Genomic DNA, 20,018 nt, shown 5'->3' on the forward strand with positions numbered 1-20,018 from the left:
GGTCCTCCCAAAAATGGTGCCCCGTAATAGCCCCCCCAGTAGAGGTCCTCCTAATAATGGTGCCCCCAGTAGTAGCCACCCCCCCCCTGTTGTGCCCCCACCCCAGTAGAGGTCCCCCCAGTGGTAGCCACCCCCGTTGTGCCCCCAGTAGTGCTGACAGTTTTTTTAAAATATATATATAAAAACATACTTACCTGAATCCACGCTGCTGCTGCTCCTCCAGTCCGCGACGCCGCTCCCGCCGCCGCCGCCCGCCAGTCCTCCCGGGCTGGCGCGCTCAGCATAATGGGACAGACGTCATGACGTCTGTCCCATTACCCACTGCAGGAGCCGGACGGAAGTGCGGCTCTTGCAGTGGGTGCTGCAGCAGTCAATGAGAGTCTATCTGACTCTCATTGGCTGCTGTTTAACACACGCATCGCCGCCAGCGCTGGCGGCGATGCGTGCGTTATGCACAGCCTGAGCCCGCCTCCTGGCGCTATTGGGCAAGCGCTCAGAGGGAGGGAACGGGGTCAGGTGTGCAGCAATGTGTAGTGCTGACCGCACCTCATTGCGGTCGGCGCTACACTGGTGGTTAACTAGGGCGGGCCGGACCGTGGGGGGCGCCGCCGGTCCCACGGCGCCCAGGGCAAGCACCCCGCTCGCACTGCCCTAGTTACGCCACTGTCTCAGGTGCTGCTTATCATGTTTTAGGAGTAGGCTTGAATTCAGAATCCACAGAATCCACTCAATTGGATTCTGGCCACACACTAGACCAACTTTCATCCAACCAGCCAACTAGTTGGCTGGTTGGAATGAAAATCTGGTAACATATGGGAGTAAATGATGATCAGCAATTTGCTCCTAAATGCCAGAAAACAGATGAAAATGGTCGGTCAGACAAGTTTGTTAAATGTTTGATCAAAACAATTTGTTCAAACAACAGTTTTTAGGAGTTGGGAGTAAATTGCTGATTGTCATTTACTTTCATACCTTACCAGATTTTCATTCCAACCAATCAACTAGTTGGATGGTTGGATGTAAGTTGGTCTAGTGTGTGGACAGCTTTAAATAACTTGCCTTGCCATTTCACCTGTGCTGATGGAACCAGGTTCTGTATATTAAGGTTTGACCTTGGCTTTATTTCTTGGCTTATATAGATAGATAATGCAAATGCATATTTTAGGAAGGTCATATTCATTAATCGGTTTGGAACTATATATGTTTCAGGACAAATCAACCCAATATAGGCATAGTGCAATTTTACATATTTTTCCTTATCTTTGCTTATTTTCGCAGAACTTCTTACAGTATGTCTGTTCACGACTACTGACCATATGCTGCCATCCCTTACCTTTGGAAATATCTTTGGGTCTATGTAATAATGATCGCCAAACTGTTGCGATTATTATCTATCCATATCACAGGGGATAATTTCATTTTTCATGAAAACATACCCGCTATGTACAAAGGAGAACTCGCAGGGACAGCGGTTGCGGTAACCGCTGACCCTGTGAGTTATATCCCCGGCAAACTGTAGAAAGTGAAAGACATCTCCTGTGGAAGCTGACACTGCGCATGCGCACAGTGTCAGCCTCCGAAGCTGGCCGGAGGATGAGAAAGAGAGATCGGAAGATCCTGCTCCTGAAACCTCCATAGGCTTAAAGCAGTTTACATCATCGACGATGGTGTAAACTACCAGGGCCACTCTCCGAAAGCTTAACCTTTTGGGGTTTGGTACATATGGGTCAGATTTTAGTCCCCTTTGATAATAATGGGGACTGCGATCTGCTGTGCTAATTAGTACTTTGCCAGAGATTTCTGTGAAATCTCCTGCATTGTGCCATTAGTACATAGGGCCAATACATTAAATTATGCAGAAACTGCAGTTTCTGCATAATTTTATGTAACAAACAGCTTGATAAATAGACCACTTTGACTTTATTTGTATTACCACTTACAGATGTGTCCTCCTACACCTATGCTTTTTGTGCCATAGGGTAGGAGATGTCTGGCACGATTCCCGTGCAATGCACTTCTCGTAAAATTTTAATACTTCCTCAATTTTGCAACTTAAGCCAGACCCTAGACGATATCCGGCTGATCAGACGACATATCGCCCACATCGGCCAGTGTGTACGCGCTATGTCGCTGACGATGCGCACTCTCGCGTGTTGTCAGCAACATCACCTGTTGGACCTGCATGCAGGTCCAACGGGTGATATCGTCAGCAGGGGCCATGCTGCCGAATGAAGCATGGCCCCCACTGTCATTCCATCGCTGCCGGCATCAGCAAATGTGTACACACTTACCGATACCGGCACCCCCGCCAGGTCCTTCCGCAAACGACACTGTGCTGGGAACACATCGTTTAATGTGTAACCAGCATTAGTTCGCATATAGGATACTAGGTATTTGGGATTATTATTTTCGTTGCAAAGGAATTAGTATAAAGTCGCAGATAAAGCATAACCATGTATGGTGCAGACCTGATTTTTCTTTTTACACAGACTGCTTATTTTTTCTACTTTTGACACAATTTTGCATCTTACCTGTTTATACTAGGTGCTTAGGAATAGTATTTTAGCAAAAGCATTGATATAAAGAGGTCTTGGATGGAGATAAAGACCCAGCCAATCAGCTCCTAATTGCCATGTCACAGGCTAGGTTTTAAAAATTATAGTTAGGAGTTGGTTGGTTGCTACTTTATCTCCATCCACTTTATCTTTATCCAAAGCTTAGTAAATAGATGCCAAAGTCTCAGATTAAACCTAATGATGCATAGTGAAAGTCACTTGTATCAGACATTCGAGGCCCTTTTACTTTATATTGGTCTTTTTAATCAGGATATTTATAATATATATTTTGTTTAGATATAGGTACTGTAGATACTAAGATATAATAAATAGGATTTTATATGTCCGACGCCCAAATTCGTTGGATTATTTACTTGGGCGCCATGTTTATGAAAGGTCCTGAGCCCCCTATTTTTACCTTGTAAATTATTCTATATATAATTTTTATTTACCTAGTATAAAAATATTTTATATAGATTTTTCAAATTTACCATGTTATATTATTTTTATTTATGTATGGACCTCTTTTATATGTAAACATATACTTGACGTGACTATTTATCTTGGTTACCATGACTATGTCGTCATGTCAGTTTTTTTTCTTTAAACAACTTTATTGAATATCAACAAAATGGCGTCTGACATATTGGACATCGAGACACGGGTCTGCCTTTATTACATGTGAGTACTAGTTGCCTCAGTTGGAGGTATTCTAATTGATACCGCTTCCATAGTGTGTTTTAATATTAGTAAGGTTGTGCCACGAGCCGGTGATTTCCGGTATTTAACTTCCAGTATATAGGTATATACACTGGGGTCTGTATATTATTATTAGTATTAGCTGTTATTTATATGGCGCCACAAGCGTTCCGCAGAGCCTTACAAAGTACATAAACAAATTAGTGAACAAGAAACCAGTGACTTACAGTACATTACAATACGTTAGAACACGTGTTCAACCTGGATCAGACCAGGGCCAGACCCCTTTTATACCGCGGCACCGACCCGGGCGTAACCGCTCACACCTGTGACCCGGCCCTTCCGGCGGTGCAGTGGACGCTTGGAGATGATGTCATCTCCAAGCGCCACTGAAGCCAGCCACACCGGAGCCAGGTCTGCAGTGACCCAGCTCTTCCAGTGTTGCAGTCGGGCAGCCTGCAAGGTACCCAAGTTGGATCCACGGGTCCCTTTACCAAGGTGGATCGGTTTACACTGACAAAAATCCTGGGTTGATGCGCGTTCACGTGCATCAACCCAGGATTTTCAGGTCTGTGCAAAAGGGGTATTAGTCTAAGCCAGTGGCTCAAACTCGGTCCTCAGAACCCCACACAGTGCATGTTTTGCAGGTCTCCTCATAGAAACACAAGTGAAATAATTAGCTCCATGTGTGGATCTTTTAAAACATGTCAGTGAGTAATGAATACACCTGTGCACCTGCTAGGTGAACTGCAAAATATGACCTGTGTGGGGTCCGGAGGACCGAGTTTGAGAACCTGTGGTCTAAGCCATACAAGGAAGGTACTCCATACAGGAAATTCCTTCATCCGCAGCATCTGCTTCACTCCCCCATTGTGTTAATACTTGTAAATTGGAACACATTCAACAATTTGATCCTGTACACACTTGTGTAAATGTTTTTTGACATGGGGACATTGTGACTTTTATTAACATGTAATAAATAAATGTACATTTTCCTTTAATAGTGTCTATCGTTATATATACATAGTACACTAAGGTGACAGTGCTCTAACCGATTAATTTACCCTTAAGAGTGACACATTTTGGTTGCACTGTGGTGTGGCATGTTGTGTATTGGAGGCACTGTGGTGATGCACTGTGCTGTGGCATACTATGTATTGGAGGTATTGTGGTGTGGTAAACTATGTTTTGGGGGCACTGATGTGTAGCATACTATGTAATGGGGCACTGATGTGTGGCATACTATGTATTGGGGCATTGTGGCGTAGCATAGTATGCATTGGGGCACTGTGGTGTGGCATACTATGGTTTGGAGGCACTGTGGTATGGCATACTATGTATTGGAGGCACTATGGTGTGGCATACTATGTATTGGAGGCACTATGGTGTGGCATACTATGTATTGGAGGCACTGTGGTATGGCATACTATGTATTGGAGGCACTGTGGTGTGGCATACTATGTATTGGAGGCACTGTGGTGTGGCATAATATGTATTGGAGGCACTACAGTGTGGCATACTATGTAATGGATGCACTATGGTGTGGCATACTATGTATTGGAGGCACTACGGTATGGCATACTGTGTATTGGAGGCACTACGGTGTGGCATACTGTGTATTGGGTGAATACAATGAATTGCACACCGGAGATGGGCATGTATCCAGTCTGATGGCATGTGGGGAAACTTGAGAAGCATTAAAGAGGTGGTGATCTATAGAAGTTTTCATATATTTTGGTTGCGGATGATAATCTGGCTCCTACATTTTTAAGATGACTCTTAGATTTAAAAAAAATTTGTCGAGCCCTGTCTTAACATATTTTTTTTTCTGTGATTCTCCCTTTGTAGAATAGAAACAAATGTGAATGAACAGATATGATGTTACTAATGACATAATGTACATTTTATCTGAGGGCAGACATTAAGAGTATCTACATGAATAAGAGCCTGCTTCACATGGGCTTCAGACTCCATATTCCGTATTGCGTCACCAAACATGGCTCTGCCCATCTCTTGCCAGAGTGGGGGGAGAAAAAAGAGAAAAGAAGGATTTGCAAGTTTAGGAATCAACCAAAAACATTTTTCTTTTCTGCTCTTATACTGCACTTTACTTCTTTTCACAATAATTACAAAAATCACAAGTCCTCTTTAAGCCAAAAGTTTCTGAAGAATAAACTTTAGAATAAAAATAATTAAAACAACCAGCATTATTAATCAAAAGCTCACTTCATGCGTTTTAATTATGGATGTGATCTCTGCATTAATAAGTATGAATATACATCATGTTGAGATCAGCCTGTCTTGATATTAAAGCTACGTTAGCATTAACAGTGTGCCAAAGAAAGCAAAATGTAACTCCATGACTAGCAGAACAACTGGGCTTCCTCTCTTGGACCTCTGCACTGGCAATGCCTGCTGTAACATCGCTCTCTTGGTGGTGGTAGAGGTGAGGCTGCTTTTAGTCCTGGTCTGGATTATTATTTTTACCACTTATTTATAAAGCACCACAAAGGGTCTAGAGCGCTGTGCAAAGAGCATACAGCAAAATAGTACTTTAAATTAAAATGCATTATATTCCATACTATATATACAAACATACAGCTACGAAAAGCATGACAAGCAGCAAGAGGTACATGACGGGGATCAGCATCTCACTTTAACTTGAGGAGAGAAGTGAGAGGACAGAATAGGGAACAAATTAGTGCAAACGGAGTCTGGGCAGAGGAAACCGGACCAGAACTGCTGAAGGAGAATACAAGACAACTGCAGTATGGGGCACAGAAACTCATGGAGGAGGAGTGGAATACAGTTAGCTGGTAAAGTGAATCATGACAGAATGACAACACAAGGAAGGAGGGTTCTGCTCGTGAGAGCTTACAATTGAAAGGAGATGTATATACAACGAAGAGTGTGATACTGGGTGGGAGAGTAGAGGGGATAGTGAAGGGAGAGGGATAGGAAGAGGGCTGAAAGGTTTTTATGTAAAGTTGAGGTTTTAGGGTACATTGCTGTGTGCCTAGGCACGCATCCACAATTTCACTCCTCCCTTGTTTTGATGGAAGTCTATGAACACGTTGGGTCATATCACCTCAGGGCCAACTACAGTGTTTGAGCAGCATGTATACTGAGCTTCTACAGCGTATCCTTGTTCTTTGTGTTGTGACTAACGTTTCTCACTACCCCAAATGTCTGCTATTTCTATTTGTTATCAACCTGGCCTGTACTGGATAATCCCTGTCTGTTATCCCAACCTTTGGCTCGTTTGACCTTTCACCTCTACTTTACATTCCACATGAAATTAATACTAAGGATCCCAGGAAAGGTGGCTCTCAAGGTATGACAAGAAAGCTTGTCAGGGCACAAAACAGCTCAATATTGTGAATCTACACCTGATGCTTAGATGCATTTATCCTAACTCTCCTACTTTTTCAGCCAAATCTCCTGCCAATTATTGTAAAAAAGTAATCCTGTTTCTGATCTCCATGTACTTTAAATGGCTCCTAAATTGATGGACGTCCTCCCTGTATATCAGTTTTGTGCCACCAATAACTGTAGCAATAAAAAAGAGAAAATATGCGAATGTCGCAGCCGCAGGGATTTGTACTGAGACGCCCACTGGTGACTTTGCAAATTCAAGCAACTGCATTAAAAAGGCTCAGCATCGGCCACAGATGAGCCGATTATCTGACTTCTTCGTGACCCTATGGTCGCACAGAATGGCCATGGGAACTGAGGTACCAGAGCCGTTTTTACTGCGTATGGGATAGCAATCACAGGCTGAGACACACCTTGTAAACGGATGCGACACACCTGCGTTTCAGTCTCCTCACCACCATGACCATCCACGAACGTTAACTGTCGGTCAATCGCTTTACAAATAAATCTTCACTGTGAGTGATGACGGTAATGGAGCTTAACGCATGCGTAGTGTGACTCATATGCATACGCAGACTGCCGATAATCACTCAACTACTTAAACTTCACTGTAGCCAGCAGGGTTTATGGTAGTTGTTTTGTGACCCTTGTCCCACATTCATTTTCTGATGTATGCTTTGCAGATAGTTGGCTATACCTTTATTCCTCTAAGATGATGCTGTTTAAATCTGTGAAGGGCATTTAGTGACATGCACAGATATATTGTTATCGGGGGTAAAAATGTCAATAAGGTGGTTCACAAGACACCATGGCCTTGGCATATTTCAGTAAGGTACCCCATTATGTATTATTTATGATTGCGACAATACTGACCCCTATTGCTAATAAAAGTAGGGTATTAATGTATGTGTCCTGGGGAGACATCTCCCCTAATTTCCAGGGGATAAAAGGAATATTCATGTGACACGTTAGGCCTTTCTGACTGGAGTCCACTATTTCTCCAACCTGGATGTCTCCTTAAGAGATCATTCCTGAAACCTGTCGCTGAATACAACTGATAAAGAGCTGAGTATATCTTTATATATCTTCTGAATACATAACTTGGGCTTCTAGTTCCTCTAGCAGAAAAGTATACAAAAAAATATAAAGAAAATAAATATGTTCCCCCTAATTCTAGTTTTAAACAAATCTTAATTTCATTAATGAAATCATTTTTTCATTGTTGCGTTCTGTTGTTGCAGCTCCACTGCTGACCGTGCTGAGGGCCCTCTTCAATGATGTTAAGTTGGTCAATAGGCTGCACTGGGCTTCATCATCATCAGAGGGGGTGGTCCGGTCACAACTGTTTTCCTGTACGTTTTGGCATTACATAGCACCGGCGGAGCGAGAGTGAGGAATGACAGGCAGACAGTGTTGGTAAGGTACGTAAATAGCAGTCTCTCTGTACCCATGAATATTTTTAAATGGACTGTTTCTATTGTTTGTGATGCCCTATTAGTTGTGCTTATTATGTAAGGCTAGCTATTTTTTTTATGCCCTTATTTTTTATTTGCCTGCTGAACTAATTTATTATTGGTGCAGAGATAATGATCTGAGGGGCAGAGGGTCTATATTCAGTTATAGGGTGATGGGGAGCACTACCATGGTGTGAGGTGCAGGGATCGATACTCTGTTATGCGCTACACAGGATTGTATTTTGTTACATGGGAGGGCCGCCATCAGGGGGAGGTACAGGAGGCACAGATGCAATTGCCCGGGCTAATATGGGGACCCGCCAATGCTGATAATGAAGATTGCGAAATTGTTCACATTCACAGATAGTCCTTTGAATAAGAAACAGTTTGCGGCCAGGATAATCGGCATTGAAAATGTATTACAAAGAGGCACAGGGGGCACATTGACTGGGCCTCCCTCGCTCAGGGGGCCCGCCGGAACGGGGGCCTGATTCAGATATTTACGCTAATGCAATCACAACTGCATTCTCTCATGGAAAGCAGTTGCTAAAATATGCTAATGACTTTAAAAGCATAGACAAGCATAGGATCGCCCACTGCTACCTTCTTGTATCCGTCCGAAGACGCACAACAGCGAAAACATTGGTACCATCGACGCACATTGGGCAGTCACACAGCATGTAAGTCAAGTCTGACCAGCCACAAACAATGCAGCTCTCCTGACACACAACGGCTAATTTATACAAGCCCATGAAACAGCGCTTAAAATGGACCAACACACTTACGTTTTCTAGTCACTCCTCCCAATCACCACCCCCAAACACTGACTGCTTGTTATTCACTTTGTGAATGGTTCCTCTGTACGGATTTTCACGCATGCACAATTGCAAACAATACCTCTATCAGCGTAAATATCGGGGGGGGGGGGGGGTTCACTTGTTCTGGGTCCCAGGATTCCTATTTGCAGTCCTGGATATCACCATATCATCTCTGTCAAGTGCTGTTACAGATATTCTGCTGCGCATACATGTTAACGAACAGGTTGAATTAGTGTTTTCTACACAAAGTTGTATGAATAAAATACCTGTGATTGCATGGGGTATAGTGGTAATCATCAGCCTCTGTGTGTGCATCTTAATACCGGTCTCCATGTCCTGCATCTCTAGTAACAGAGCTTCAATCTGAAAAACATAACACAACAGGTTAATATCTACAATGAACAGGTTCGTTTTTCTTTCTGCTATTTCCAGCTAAGCTAATGAGCATTCCACTCAGTTAATCATCCAAACACATCGGGCCAAATGTAATAGGTCACGTTTTAAAGAAAAAATCCAACTCGCATCTTCTCGCATTTTTTGAAGGTGCGAGTTGGTGCTACTACACTATATGAATCTGAGCGAGTATTTCCCTTTGTAAACTTATACCTTTTATTGTGACTAGCATTAAAAGGTGCGAGTCATACAGAAGCCATCAGAGATCAGTGAGATCCGTGAAGGCCTCTGTCTGTGTGATTTTTATAAAAGTAAAAAAAAAAGACGTGCACCCTCTCCCCAGAAGCATAACCAGCCCCGGGCTCTATACAGCCTATCCTGGTTCTAACAATACAGGGGCCAAAATGCGTAGAGGGCCCCTGTATTTAAGTACCAGCACAGGGCTTTTCTGAGCCGGTCCTGGTTGTGGAAAAACAGGGGACGGTCCCTGTAATTTCCATTACCAGCAATGGAGTTTTTCTATCAGGGGGGGTGGTAATGCCACAGCCAGGGAAACCCTTTCACCGGTTTCCCCGGCCAAAGCATTACCCCTGACTGCTAGTCAGCCCAGGCCGGGGAGCCCTGGGGAGGTGGGGACCCCCCTATAAAGGAGTTCCCCTCTCCAGGGAACCCCAGGCCTAGGCTGATAGCCCGGGGCTATCCCTGGCACCCCTGGCCGCTGGGTTACCTTTCCTCCTGTCCAGCATGGTTTCGGGTTTTTCCGTTTTTTTTAACCTCCTGGATGCCTACAGGGACCGAAGAGGATAGGAACATCGCATAAAGAGGTAAGTATGTTGGGTTTTTTTTTATTACAGGTACCGTATGGATTCCTACTGGAGAAAAGGACATGATGGCATCAGGGATACTAGGTATGTGTGTCACTGAGTGTGCATGTGTGTTTAAATAAAATTGTACTTTCACGATGTGTCTTGTCTTTATTTTAATATTTTTTGCAGTGGAACTACAGGTACCAGTGAGCCTGTAATGCCCTGCATGCTGGTACTTGTGGTTCTCCAAGTACCAGGATGTGGGGGAGGCTTGCTGGGACCTGTAGTTCCACAGCAAAAGATAATATTAACACTTCTATTTTACACAACACATTTACACTATCAACCCGGCACCCTGCGGCCCGGGGTGCCGGGGATAGCCCCGGGCTTTCAGCCCAGGCCTGTGGTGCCCTGGAGAGGTGGACCCCTTTATTGGGGGGGTCCCCACCTCCCCAGGGATCCCCGGCCTAGGCTGACTAGCGGTCCAGGGTAATGCTTTGGCTGGAGAACCCAGTGTAAGGGTTTCCCTGGTTGTGGTAATACTCCCCTGCTAGAAAGAGTCTGGTGCTGGTTATGGAAATTACAGGGGACTCCTACTTTTTGTCCCCTGTTTTTCCACAACTAGGATCGGATCAGAAAAGCCCTGTGCTGGTACTTAAAGTACAGGGGCACCCTATGGAATTTGGCCCCTGTATTTTAAAAACCAGCACAGGCTGTACAGAGCTGGGGATGGGTATGTTTCTGGGGAGGGGGTGCACATAATTATTTTTAAAATTAAAATTATTTTCATATGTACACACAGAAACATACACGTATTTCATGGATATGTGCATGTTTCTGTATTACACTGACCTGCTCAGGATATACTCACTATCCTGAAGATGGTCTATTGTTTTTGCGAGTTCTCAGGCAGTAATATGTGCGAGTGAAGCCCTCGCACTCTATTACATTGCCCGAGTTCTATCTAGAGAATGGGAAAACATCTGGATGCGAGATGTTTGTTGTGAGTTATAGTAAAGCCCGAAAAAGCGAGTTTTACTATAGTCGCACCATATTACATTTGCGAGTGAGTAAAAAATGCGAGTTCAGTGCTAAACTCGGATTTTGTTACAAAATTGCAACCTATTACATTTGGCCCATCATGCCTAAACACAGATAAGTGCATTAAAAGGAGGCACTGATGTAATGGCAAATGTAAGGGCAGGATGCAAACTTTCTAACTGCTCCTATTATTATGTGGTTGAAACTGCTCTGCCTTTGGATACAAAGTATGTATGGATCTGTACAACAAAATGTTATCATTGACTCGTATCTATTACCTTTAAAATGTATAAACAGAACCCTAAATATTATCAATTAAGTGCTGTATACAATAAACTGTGTTTGAGGCTAAGGTTATCCTTCTTTTAGGAGCATACATGACGTGATTTGATACTTTGTTTGGAATCCTAAAATACAATACTCCAAACCTAAAAATACTTCACGGTTCACTTGACCACGATTCTCAAAAAAAAAAAAAACACCACTCACAAAAATATCTATCAACAAATGTGGGTCTGTAGCATGGAATGTGGAGCTGTGCTGACATTTTAAGGATTCAATGTGGCATTATGGAGTTGTTGTGGCAATCTATGGCTATATCATGGCATTATGGAGCTTTAGGGGTAAATTTACTAAAGGTCGATTTTGCATTTTGAGTGATTTGAGGTGCAAGTTTCATTCGATTTGTATTCGATTTTGCATTGGACCAGGGGACCACTCGAGGTAATATAGGTGAGTATGTATGTTTTAAACTTACTGTGTAAGGTGTGTGTTTCTTTCAACATTTCTTTACAGGTGAACCACAGGTCCCAGTGGGCCCTTAATGCCACGCATGCTGGTACTTGTGGTTCTCCAAGCATGCGGGGGAGGCTTGCTGGGACCTGCAGTTCTACTGTTAAGACAATGTTTTTATTCTTCTATTTTTACACTACACTAACATAATCAACCCGCCACCCACCGCCCAATGGTGGTGGGGATAGCCCCGGGCTATCAGTCTAGGCTAGGGGTGCCCTGGAAATGGAGAGGGAGACCCCTTTATTGGAGGGGTCTCCAACTCCCCAGGGATCCCTGGCCTGGGCTGACTAGCAGTCAGGGCTGATGCCGCGGCTGGGGGGCCCGGTGATAGGGCTCCCCTGGCTGTGGCATCAGTCCCCCATTAGAAAGGGTCCAGGGCTGGTTCAGTGAATTACAGGGAGACCCTATGCAAATTTTTCCCTGTAATTCCAGAACCAGCACTGGTTCCCATAGGCCAGTGCTGGTTGAACTAAGTAGAGGGAGATCCTACGCAATTTTTTCCCTGTATTTAGTCAACCTGGGTTTGCAAAGTCCGGGGCTGGTTCTGTTTTGGGGGGGACCTCACGTCAATTTTTTTTTTACATTTAACTCTTTATTTACTTTTTACAGTCAGATACATGCAGGCATCTCACTGATGTCTGCATGTATCTGTGTGAGAACAAACTTATTTTTACACATCTGTTCTTTACCCTTCACTATCACCTTTTTTCCCCTTTTTGTGTGATGCCCTGGGGATGGTCCTTGGCTGGAATTTTTTTGGGGTACCTAGCTTCTCGGACGTGTACCCCTTAATGTTAGGGACGCCAGTATAGAGGAGCCTTGACGATGGCCTGGCACTTATTCATATATTTGCAAATGTATGTAACTAATACCTCTGAATCTCTATTATGTAGGATTTAAGTATTTTAGGTTGATTTTGCTGCAGTGTGCTGGAGAGCAAATCCCTTATTTTTCTGTTTTCAGTGTAAACCCCGCCCTTTACAAGCACCTGTGCTATGTCATTAAGCTGATATGAGCGACCACCATACTTTCTGTTTGCATATGATGGAAATCACAAGGTCTCCCTCATTTACCGGGGAAGAGATGTATGTGAAAACACATACATCTCTTCACTGTCCGAATGGTCGGCGTTATTTCAGTTTGTTATTTTCTGTGGCCGGGACTCTACGCCAGGAGGTAGGGGAGTATTTTTTTCTTTTTTTTCTTAGGGATAACCAGGGATTTCTACTGGACAAGGGGGGTACCACTCACCGGGGACAAGGTAAGTATGTATGTGTGTGTTTTGTGTGCAATAAACTTACACAGTGGTGCCTGAAAGTTTGTGAACCCTTCAGAAGTTCTATTTTTCTGCAAAAATTTGGCCTAAAACTACCTCAGATTTTCACACGTCCTACAAGTAGATAAAGAGAACCAAATCAAACTAATGAGACAAAAGTCTCCTGTGTTTCAGCGATGCTGTGAGTGTTTCACTAGGACCAGACACAATTCTTGGGAAATTTACCCATAAGGCTATATGGGGGGATGATGACCTTCTATGCATTATGAGGCTATGTGGTCAGCACTGTGGGCCTGAGAATGCTATTGCGATCGTAGCTGCGAATACGCATGCAGTCCTACAGCAAAAATATGCTAATGAATGCTATCGTAACGCCCACTTCACACATCCGTAATACTTTGTAAGTCTGCAAAACCATTGGTGACATCGAGTACCATCGGAGTCTCACACACACTTGCCCAAGGTCTGACCTACTCAGGAATTGCTAACCTCATCGCACGCAGTGACAGCCCAACTGCGTATGGCATCTCAGTGGCTAATTTATGCACGCCTGCGTTTCACCGACCATCACCCCCAAACGCTTACTTCCTGTCAATGACTCTGCGATGGGTCCGCGTGGACACTGCAATTGCAGACTGATCAAGTGGAGCCTTCGCGCACTGCGATGCATGCGCATAACGCAACAATCGGTCATCTACATGCGTAATCGCAGTTGCGATCAGTAATTAATCAGGAATTATTAGAAGAACCTCTGGCGCTACTAGAATACCAAGAAGAACAGTCTCAAGTCTCTCAGTTAATCAAGTCTCACAAATTGTTAGTCTTTGGATGAATTCCTCTATTTGCTGTGAGATGTCCTCTCAATCCAAAACAGGTGGACCTTTTAAGATTGTCCTCAACTGAGATTACAAAGAAAGAGTTCCACTGCTGGCTTCTGCTCCATTTCAGCGATCTTCTTCAGCACAACTGGTTCTGTGAGTCCAAGTACTCAGGCCCATTAATGCGCACAGTTTTGATGGTGTAAGTTAAGCAATTTCACATGAAATACATGGGAGCGGCCGTCATCATTATCACCAATACTTACAGTACACCTCATTCTAGATGTGATAGATACAACTGAAATAAACACCCCTCGCCATAATGCATGACTCAGAATATGGTGTATCTCAGGCTACACGCCCACAACGCTCCCTTTCGTGCGTACGTCCAGTTGACACACAGAAACGCCCATTTCATGGATGGAGAGAAACCTTCTAATGGATTGTCTGACTCCGTATCACTCGGATTTACACACAGATACGTATGTTTGCTACAACGCATGTGCAGATTGCTAAAACTTGCCAGATGTGGCCGCATTCAGGAGTATGAATTAAAAGATCTACACTATTTAGATAGACAGTCAAAAGATTGACACTAAATGGTAGACAGGCAATAGGTTGACTGGTACAAAAGTTCGACACAGAAATGGTTGACATGGATGAAGATCAACAGATACAAAACATTGACATGGTCAAAAAGACAACACTGCAATGGTTGAAACAAAAATGGTCGACACATTTTTTTTTTCTTTCAAACCCTACCCTTCACCCTAATCCTCCCACCTAGTGCCTAATCCTAACCGTTGGGGTAAGTGCCTATATCTAACCATCCCTCCTAGTGCCTAACCCTCCAATAAGTGCCTAACCCTAACCCCCCCAAAAAGACAAAACAAAATATGTGTGTCGATCATTTCAATGTCGACCTTTTGACCATGTCAAACTTTTGTACCTGTTGATCTTCATCCATGTCTACCTTTTGTACCTGTCGACCATTTGATGTCTACCTAGACACTGTCAACCTTTTCATTGTCATCTATTGACTGCCATCCGACATTCAGTGTGCGACTCAGAATCAGGTCTAATTTAAATAAAAAATAACTAATAAAAGCACAAAACAGCAACAAACATACCATAAAGTCATTCAGACGGCTCAAGACATATTAACATTTCCACTCATCAACTGTCCATTAATAAGAAACAATACAATCAGGCTGACGGGCCACTTAATTACGATATGTACTAATCAAACAGGTTCTAATAATGCTGAGTTTATATGCCAAACAGCAGATCTCATCTAATTACGCCAGCGAAATTGGAGAGAATGCTAGTTCTTGTAGTGCCAAATTTGGAGTATTTTAAAGTACCTCCTGGTAAGTTAGCTCTTAATTTTAAAAACACAATGTGTGCGATCCAATATAAGGGCTCTCATTGTTTAGCGTTAGGACCACCCTTAGCAGAGGCACCTCGACATGGCGGGTGGCTTATCATATATTTGAAAATGTGTGTAACTGAGTACCCGTAACCTCTGCATTTTATTTACATGTGGAATGCTGGCTTTTTACTGTCTTATTGCAGTATGCTGGGGTGGGGACTTTGGACCTCATTCAGAGTCGGTCACAAGCGCTGAGCGCTCGCAACCAACTCGAAGTTTTGGTCCTGCGCACACACAGTGGCGGCACTGCGCGTGCGCAAGCCCCAGAGCGAGAGAGAAACTCTCTCGCTCCGTAGCTCACTACAAAAGGGGCGGCTGTTGATGTTGATCGACAGCTCGCCCCGTTTTGTAGGCGGGGCAGGGGGGTGGTTACACAAACGGATGTGTTCCTGACGGAACGCTTGCTGTTTTGTGGGCGGCCGCAATGACATCAGCAGTGATGTCAGTGGGGAGTTTCCTGCTCGATCAGAGCAGGAAGCTCCCTGGGGCTTGCGGATGCCGAGACCCAACTTTAGGGTCTTGTCGCAAGCCCCGATGGTCGTGATGGTCTTGACCATCACCCTGGTCGGTCGCTAAGCTGTGGGTGGCTTAGCTTAGCTAGCGACCAGGAGGCCGCACATAAAAAAAAGAAGTGGCCGCCCTCATTCAGAGAGAGCGATCACTTCTTGCGACCGCCTCTGAATGAGTGCCTTTATCTTGCCCAGATAACCCCCTCCATTCCAAGCACCTGTGGAAGCCAATAAATTGAATGAGCAACTTGCATTTTCATATAACACGTATTGAAAAGTGACCCTGCTTCTCAGCTTTGAGGACAAAAGCCCTTTCTTGCTACTCTAGCACTCAGGTTCAAGACTTTAAAAAATAAGTAATCTAGGTGCAGTACAGTGTAAGAACACTCAGATACACCATCTCCCCTGGAGGGAAGAGGAGCAAAGTGCAGTTCTCATGTATAATTTATACTCCATGTTCCCTTCACACCTAACCCACTTCTTACAAGTGAGTAAACCGCTGTGCGCCACTGTGGGGGCGTAATCCTTTGAAAGGGCAAAGCATCTGCAATTCAAATCCATTCCTTGCCATAAAGAACAGTACAACGGAAAAGGGAGCAAGACACAGGGAAAAATAATTGTTTGGCATTTAGAATCAGTTGGTTTTATGAACAGAATTCCTCGAAAAATGGTAATTGTGCTCCCCTTCTCCCCTCCCTATCTCTGCTCTGCATGAGGTAATTAATGAAGCCGCTTACAGGGCACAAGGTTTGGTATATTTATGATATCTATGAGTCTCTGGGTTTGACATTGCATGTAATAACATAAAAAAACATAAAAGTTGACCAGTTATGCTTTAACTTACAGCTGGTAATGTCAGCAGCTCCTCATATACAATATTAAATATTAAAGTATACCTGTCACCTACATACAGGGCCTGATTCAGCAAGGAACGCAAAGATGCAGACGCACGCACACGGCCGCTGCGAAAATATGCTAATTAATGATTACGCACGGCAATCGCAGCAGAATAAGCAGGCACCCAGCACTACATAATACCATCCACTTCCCTTTACTTGCGTCCTCTATACCTGGCAAGACAGCGGAAACATCGGTAACATCGAGAACCATACGCACAATAGTGGTTGACCTGACCCTCTCGCAGACATAGCAAGACTTCCTGTGTTCAACTAGCTTTCAGGCTGTGTCTGCCGCCGCCGCAATGGTTTAATTATGCACGCCCCTGAAACACCGTCCTAACGCACAGGCACGCCTGCGTTTTCCCGACCACTCACCTGCCACCACCCACAAACGCCACTTCCTGTCAATCACTTGTCCCTGGGGCTGAGGACTCCCTGCGTACGCATACTCCATCGCTCTGGCCGGTTCGCGCACTGCGATGCATACGTATGCGCAGAGCAAAACCATTGACCGATTGTGTGCGTCTGCATCCGTGCGTTCCTTGCTGAATCAGGCCCAACAGTCGTTCCTTCTATGGGCTAAAGTGAACCTATGTATGTATTAATATCTCTGCAGTGGTGCGAGCATGGGGAGTTCTGAGTACACAGAAACAACCCCCCCTTGATGAAATTTTTTTTTTGCTGACCACTATTCTGCGGCATGCGATCGTAGCTCCGTCCTCTTGCGGCATTCGAGGTCTGTGGGGATGTCTGCGGTCAAACCAATTAGGTACAGCTGGACTTACTGCTGTATGCTGCTCTTAGGGTACCGCCGGACTTGCACTTTTCTGTTTGCCGCCCCATAGGGCTGCGAGTAAAAATGTGTGAGTCCGGGGTGAGATCGGGCAGTGATGCCGTTGCTGGCATTTCTACGCAGTTACAATGGCAATTTGCCCCCTTTGCACCTAATTAGATTGTCCCCTATGAGAAGTGCATCATTTTGGTCCTGCCCACATCCCATAGGCGTGCAATAGTGGCATAGTGCTGATGGGGCGGGGCCTAATGATGCAAGGTGCCTGGCCCCATCTCAGGCTCGGCTCCAGTCCCAAAGTAAGTGTAATCTACTAGTTGATACAGTTGTCCACCTGCTTGACCCTTATATTTACTATACAACTTGCACTTGTTTGCTGCCTCCTTCCCCAGCAATGCATCACTGGACTGCAAGATGCATTCCCCCCTTGCCTGGCCATATATATTTTTGATACCTTGTATGGCGCTACATATACTTTGTGACAACTTAATAAGTAAAAGATTACCCATTGATTCATCAGGAACCAGTGACATCCCTGAGAATGCAGCCTCTAATGGTGCCTACACACTTGGCTCACGATCCAACATTGTGTCCAATTTCCCTTTAAACTCTCCCCAGCAGCTCCCCGGCAGTTGTGGGTACGATTTGGTGTTGAAAACTGGCCAATGTGACAAACGATCTATCGTGCCTCCTAACTATTCCAGTGCATTGTGACTGAGATTGTCAGATCTGCCCTACAGCACGGCAGATCTGAAGATGCTATGTACGACCTGCGCATCGGCATCGTGATTGTGAGTGGAAACTCACGATTTGGGCATATTTTACAAGACTTGTCGTCACGATTCGTCGGAATTCGGCAAATCGTGTAGGCACCTTTAGAACCAGGGACATTACTATAAAGGTGGCCTATCACTTCACCAGGAAACAGTTACATCCTCATTAATGTCATGGTTGGCTTGTAAATAGCACACCTGCCAATAATTCATTTTTTGTGATCCAAAAGATTTTATGAACCTTTTTGAAGGTGGATATGATTCCATGTATTTACAAGTATAATTAAATTTAGTGTTACGTAATTTTGACTTTGGAATTGTTTTTAACCACTAAAAAAAATATCACTTTTTCACACCTGCCAACTGCATTAATTTTCACTATTCAGTCTTAGTTTTTCTATCCCAAAAGGTGTTGTGGTCTGTCAGACAAGCGTGACTTTAGCAGAAATGTACATAGCAAGGACAGATCCCAATAAAGATGTGTGTATGAGAGGTATGTCTTCATTGGTCGTAGTTTTCCAAACAGAATTTTGCCAAGTATGAACATTCTCTTGGGTTGAAGATAAGTGCACCATGGGACTATAAAGCTGGGTACACTCTCTGAACAACGGTGCAACCCAGCAATGCAACAATGCGATGTAATGATACATTGCACGCAGCGTACACACTGCACGATCCGGTGTACGACAACGTGATGTATCGTTACATGCTGCATGTACCAGCACCGTGTCATTCATTGGAACGTCCCATCTGCCGTGCAGAATACAATGTGTACGATATACAGTATATTGCTCTGATCCGCATCAGAACGATATATCATACAATACATTGTATGTACCCAGTTTAATATCTGAAAAAGTTGGTCATTTTCTGTGTATTCATCTGGTTATTGTGTTATGACACAAGAACTGGCCAAAATTATTACATTTTATATTGCATGGAATGGGAGTGCTCTAGCTTTCCTGCCACATGTAAGTCATACTTACCTACTTACCTTACCGAGGCAGCCACAATGGGTGCACTACATATGTTACAGTGAGAAGGAAGAGAAACTCATAGAAGTGTGATACACAGTGGGAAACAGTTTATGGTGATTAGTAGTCTGTCCTTAATAGGTGATGCTACTGATCTCCATAAAATACTTGCATTGGTGTGGTGTTGGCTTTCAATATGGTTGTTTGTACAATTTCCAGGAGTTCATCAGTAGAGGCTACGGGAAACAGTCGGGAAGCCGATGGGCGGAATCCCGACCGCAAACTTCCCGACTGTATAATCCCGGCAAGGGTTAAATGACAGGCGTCGAAATCCCGACGCCTGTCATTTTCCCTACGCCGGGAGACCGACACACGGCTTACCGATCGAAGGTACGCCTGGCGACAGGCGTGGACAGCCATGGGGGGGGAGGGTTAGGTTTAGGGTTCCCGGGGAGGACTTAGGGTTAGGCACCCCCCAGGAGGTTAGGTTTAGGCTAGGGGAAGGGGGGGTTAGGGTTAGGCACCCCCCGGGGGACTTAGGTTTAGGCGGCGGGGAAGGGGGAGTTAGGGTTAGGCACTTAGGGGGGGAGGTTAGGGTTAGGCACCCCTTA

The 20,018-nt window shown here is 44.4% G+C and overlaps 1 protein-coding gene across 1 annotated transcript in view; it reads right to left on the reverse strand.

Moving 5' to 3' along the window:
• RGS9 (regulator of G protein signaling 9) overlaps positions 1 to 20,018 on the reverse strand; it is a 129,155-nt gene that overhangs the window by 89,285 nt on the left and 19,852 nt on the right. The window contains exon 2 of the mRNA XM_088467998.1: positions 9,168 to 9,264. Coding sequence (XP_088324124.1) covers positions 9,168 to 9,264 — 97 coding nt within the window. The remainder of the gene's footprint in view (positions 1 to 9,167; positions 9,265 to 20,018) is intronic.

Source organism: Taudactylus pleione, unplaced genomic scaffold (genome assembly GCF_031769625.1).
Source record: "Taudactylus pleione unplaced genomic scaffold, aTauple2 ptg000012l, whole genome shotgun sequence".
In the NCBI taxonomy this organism is placed as follows: Eukaryota; Metazoa; Chordata; class Amphibia; order Anura; family Myobatrachidae; genus Taudactylus; species Taudactylus pleione.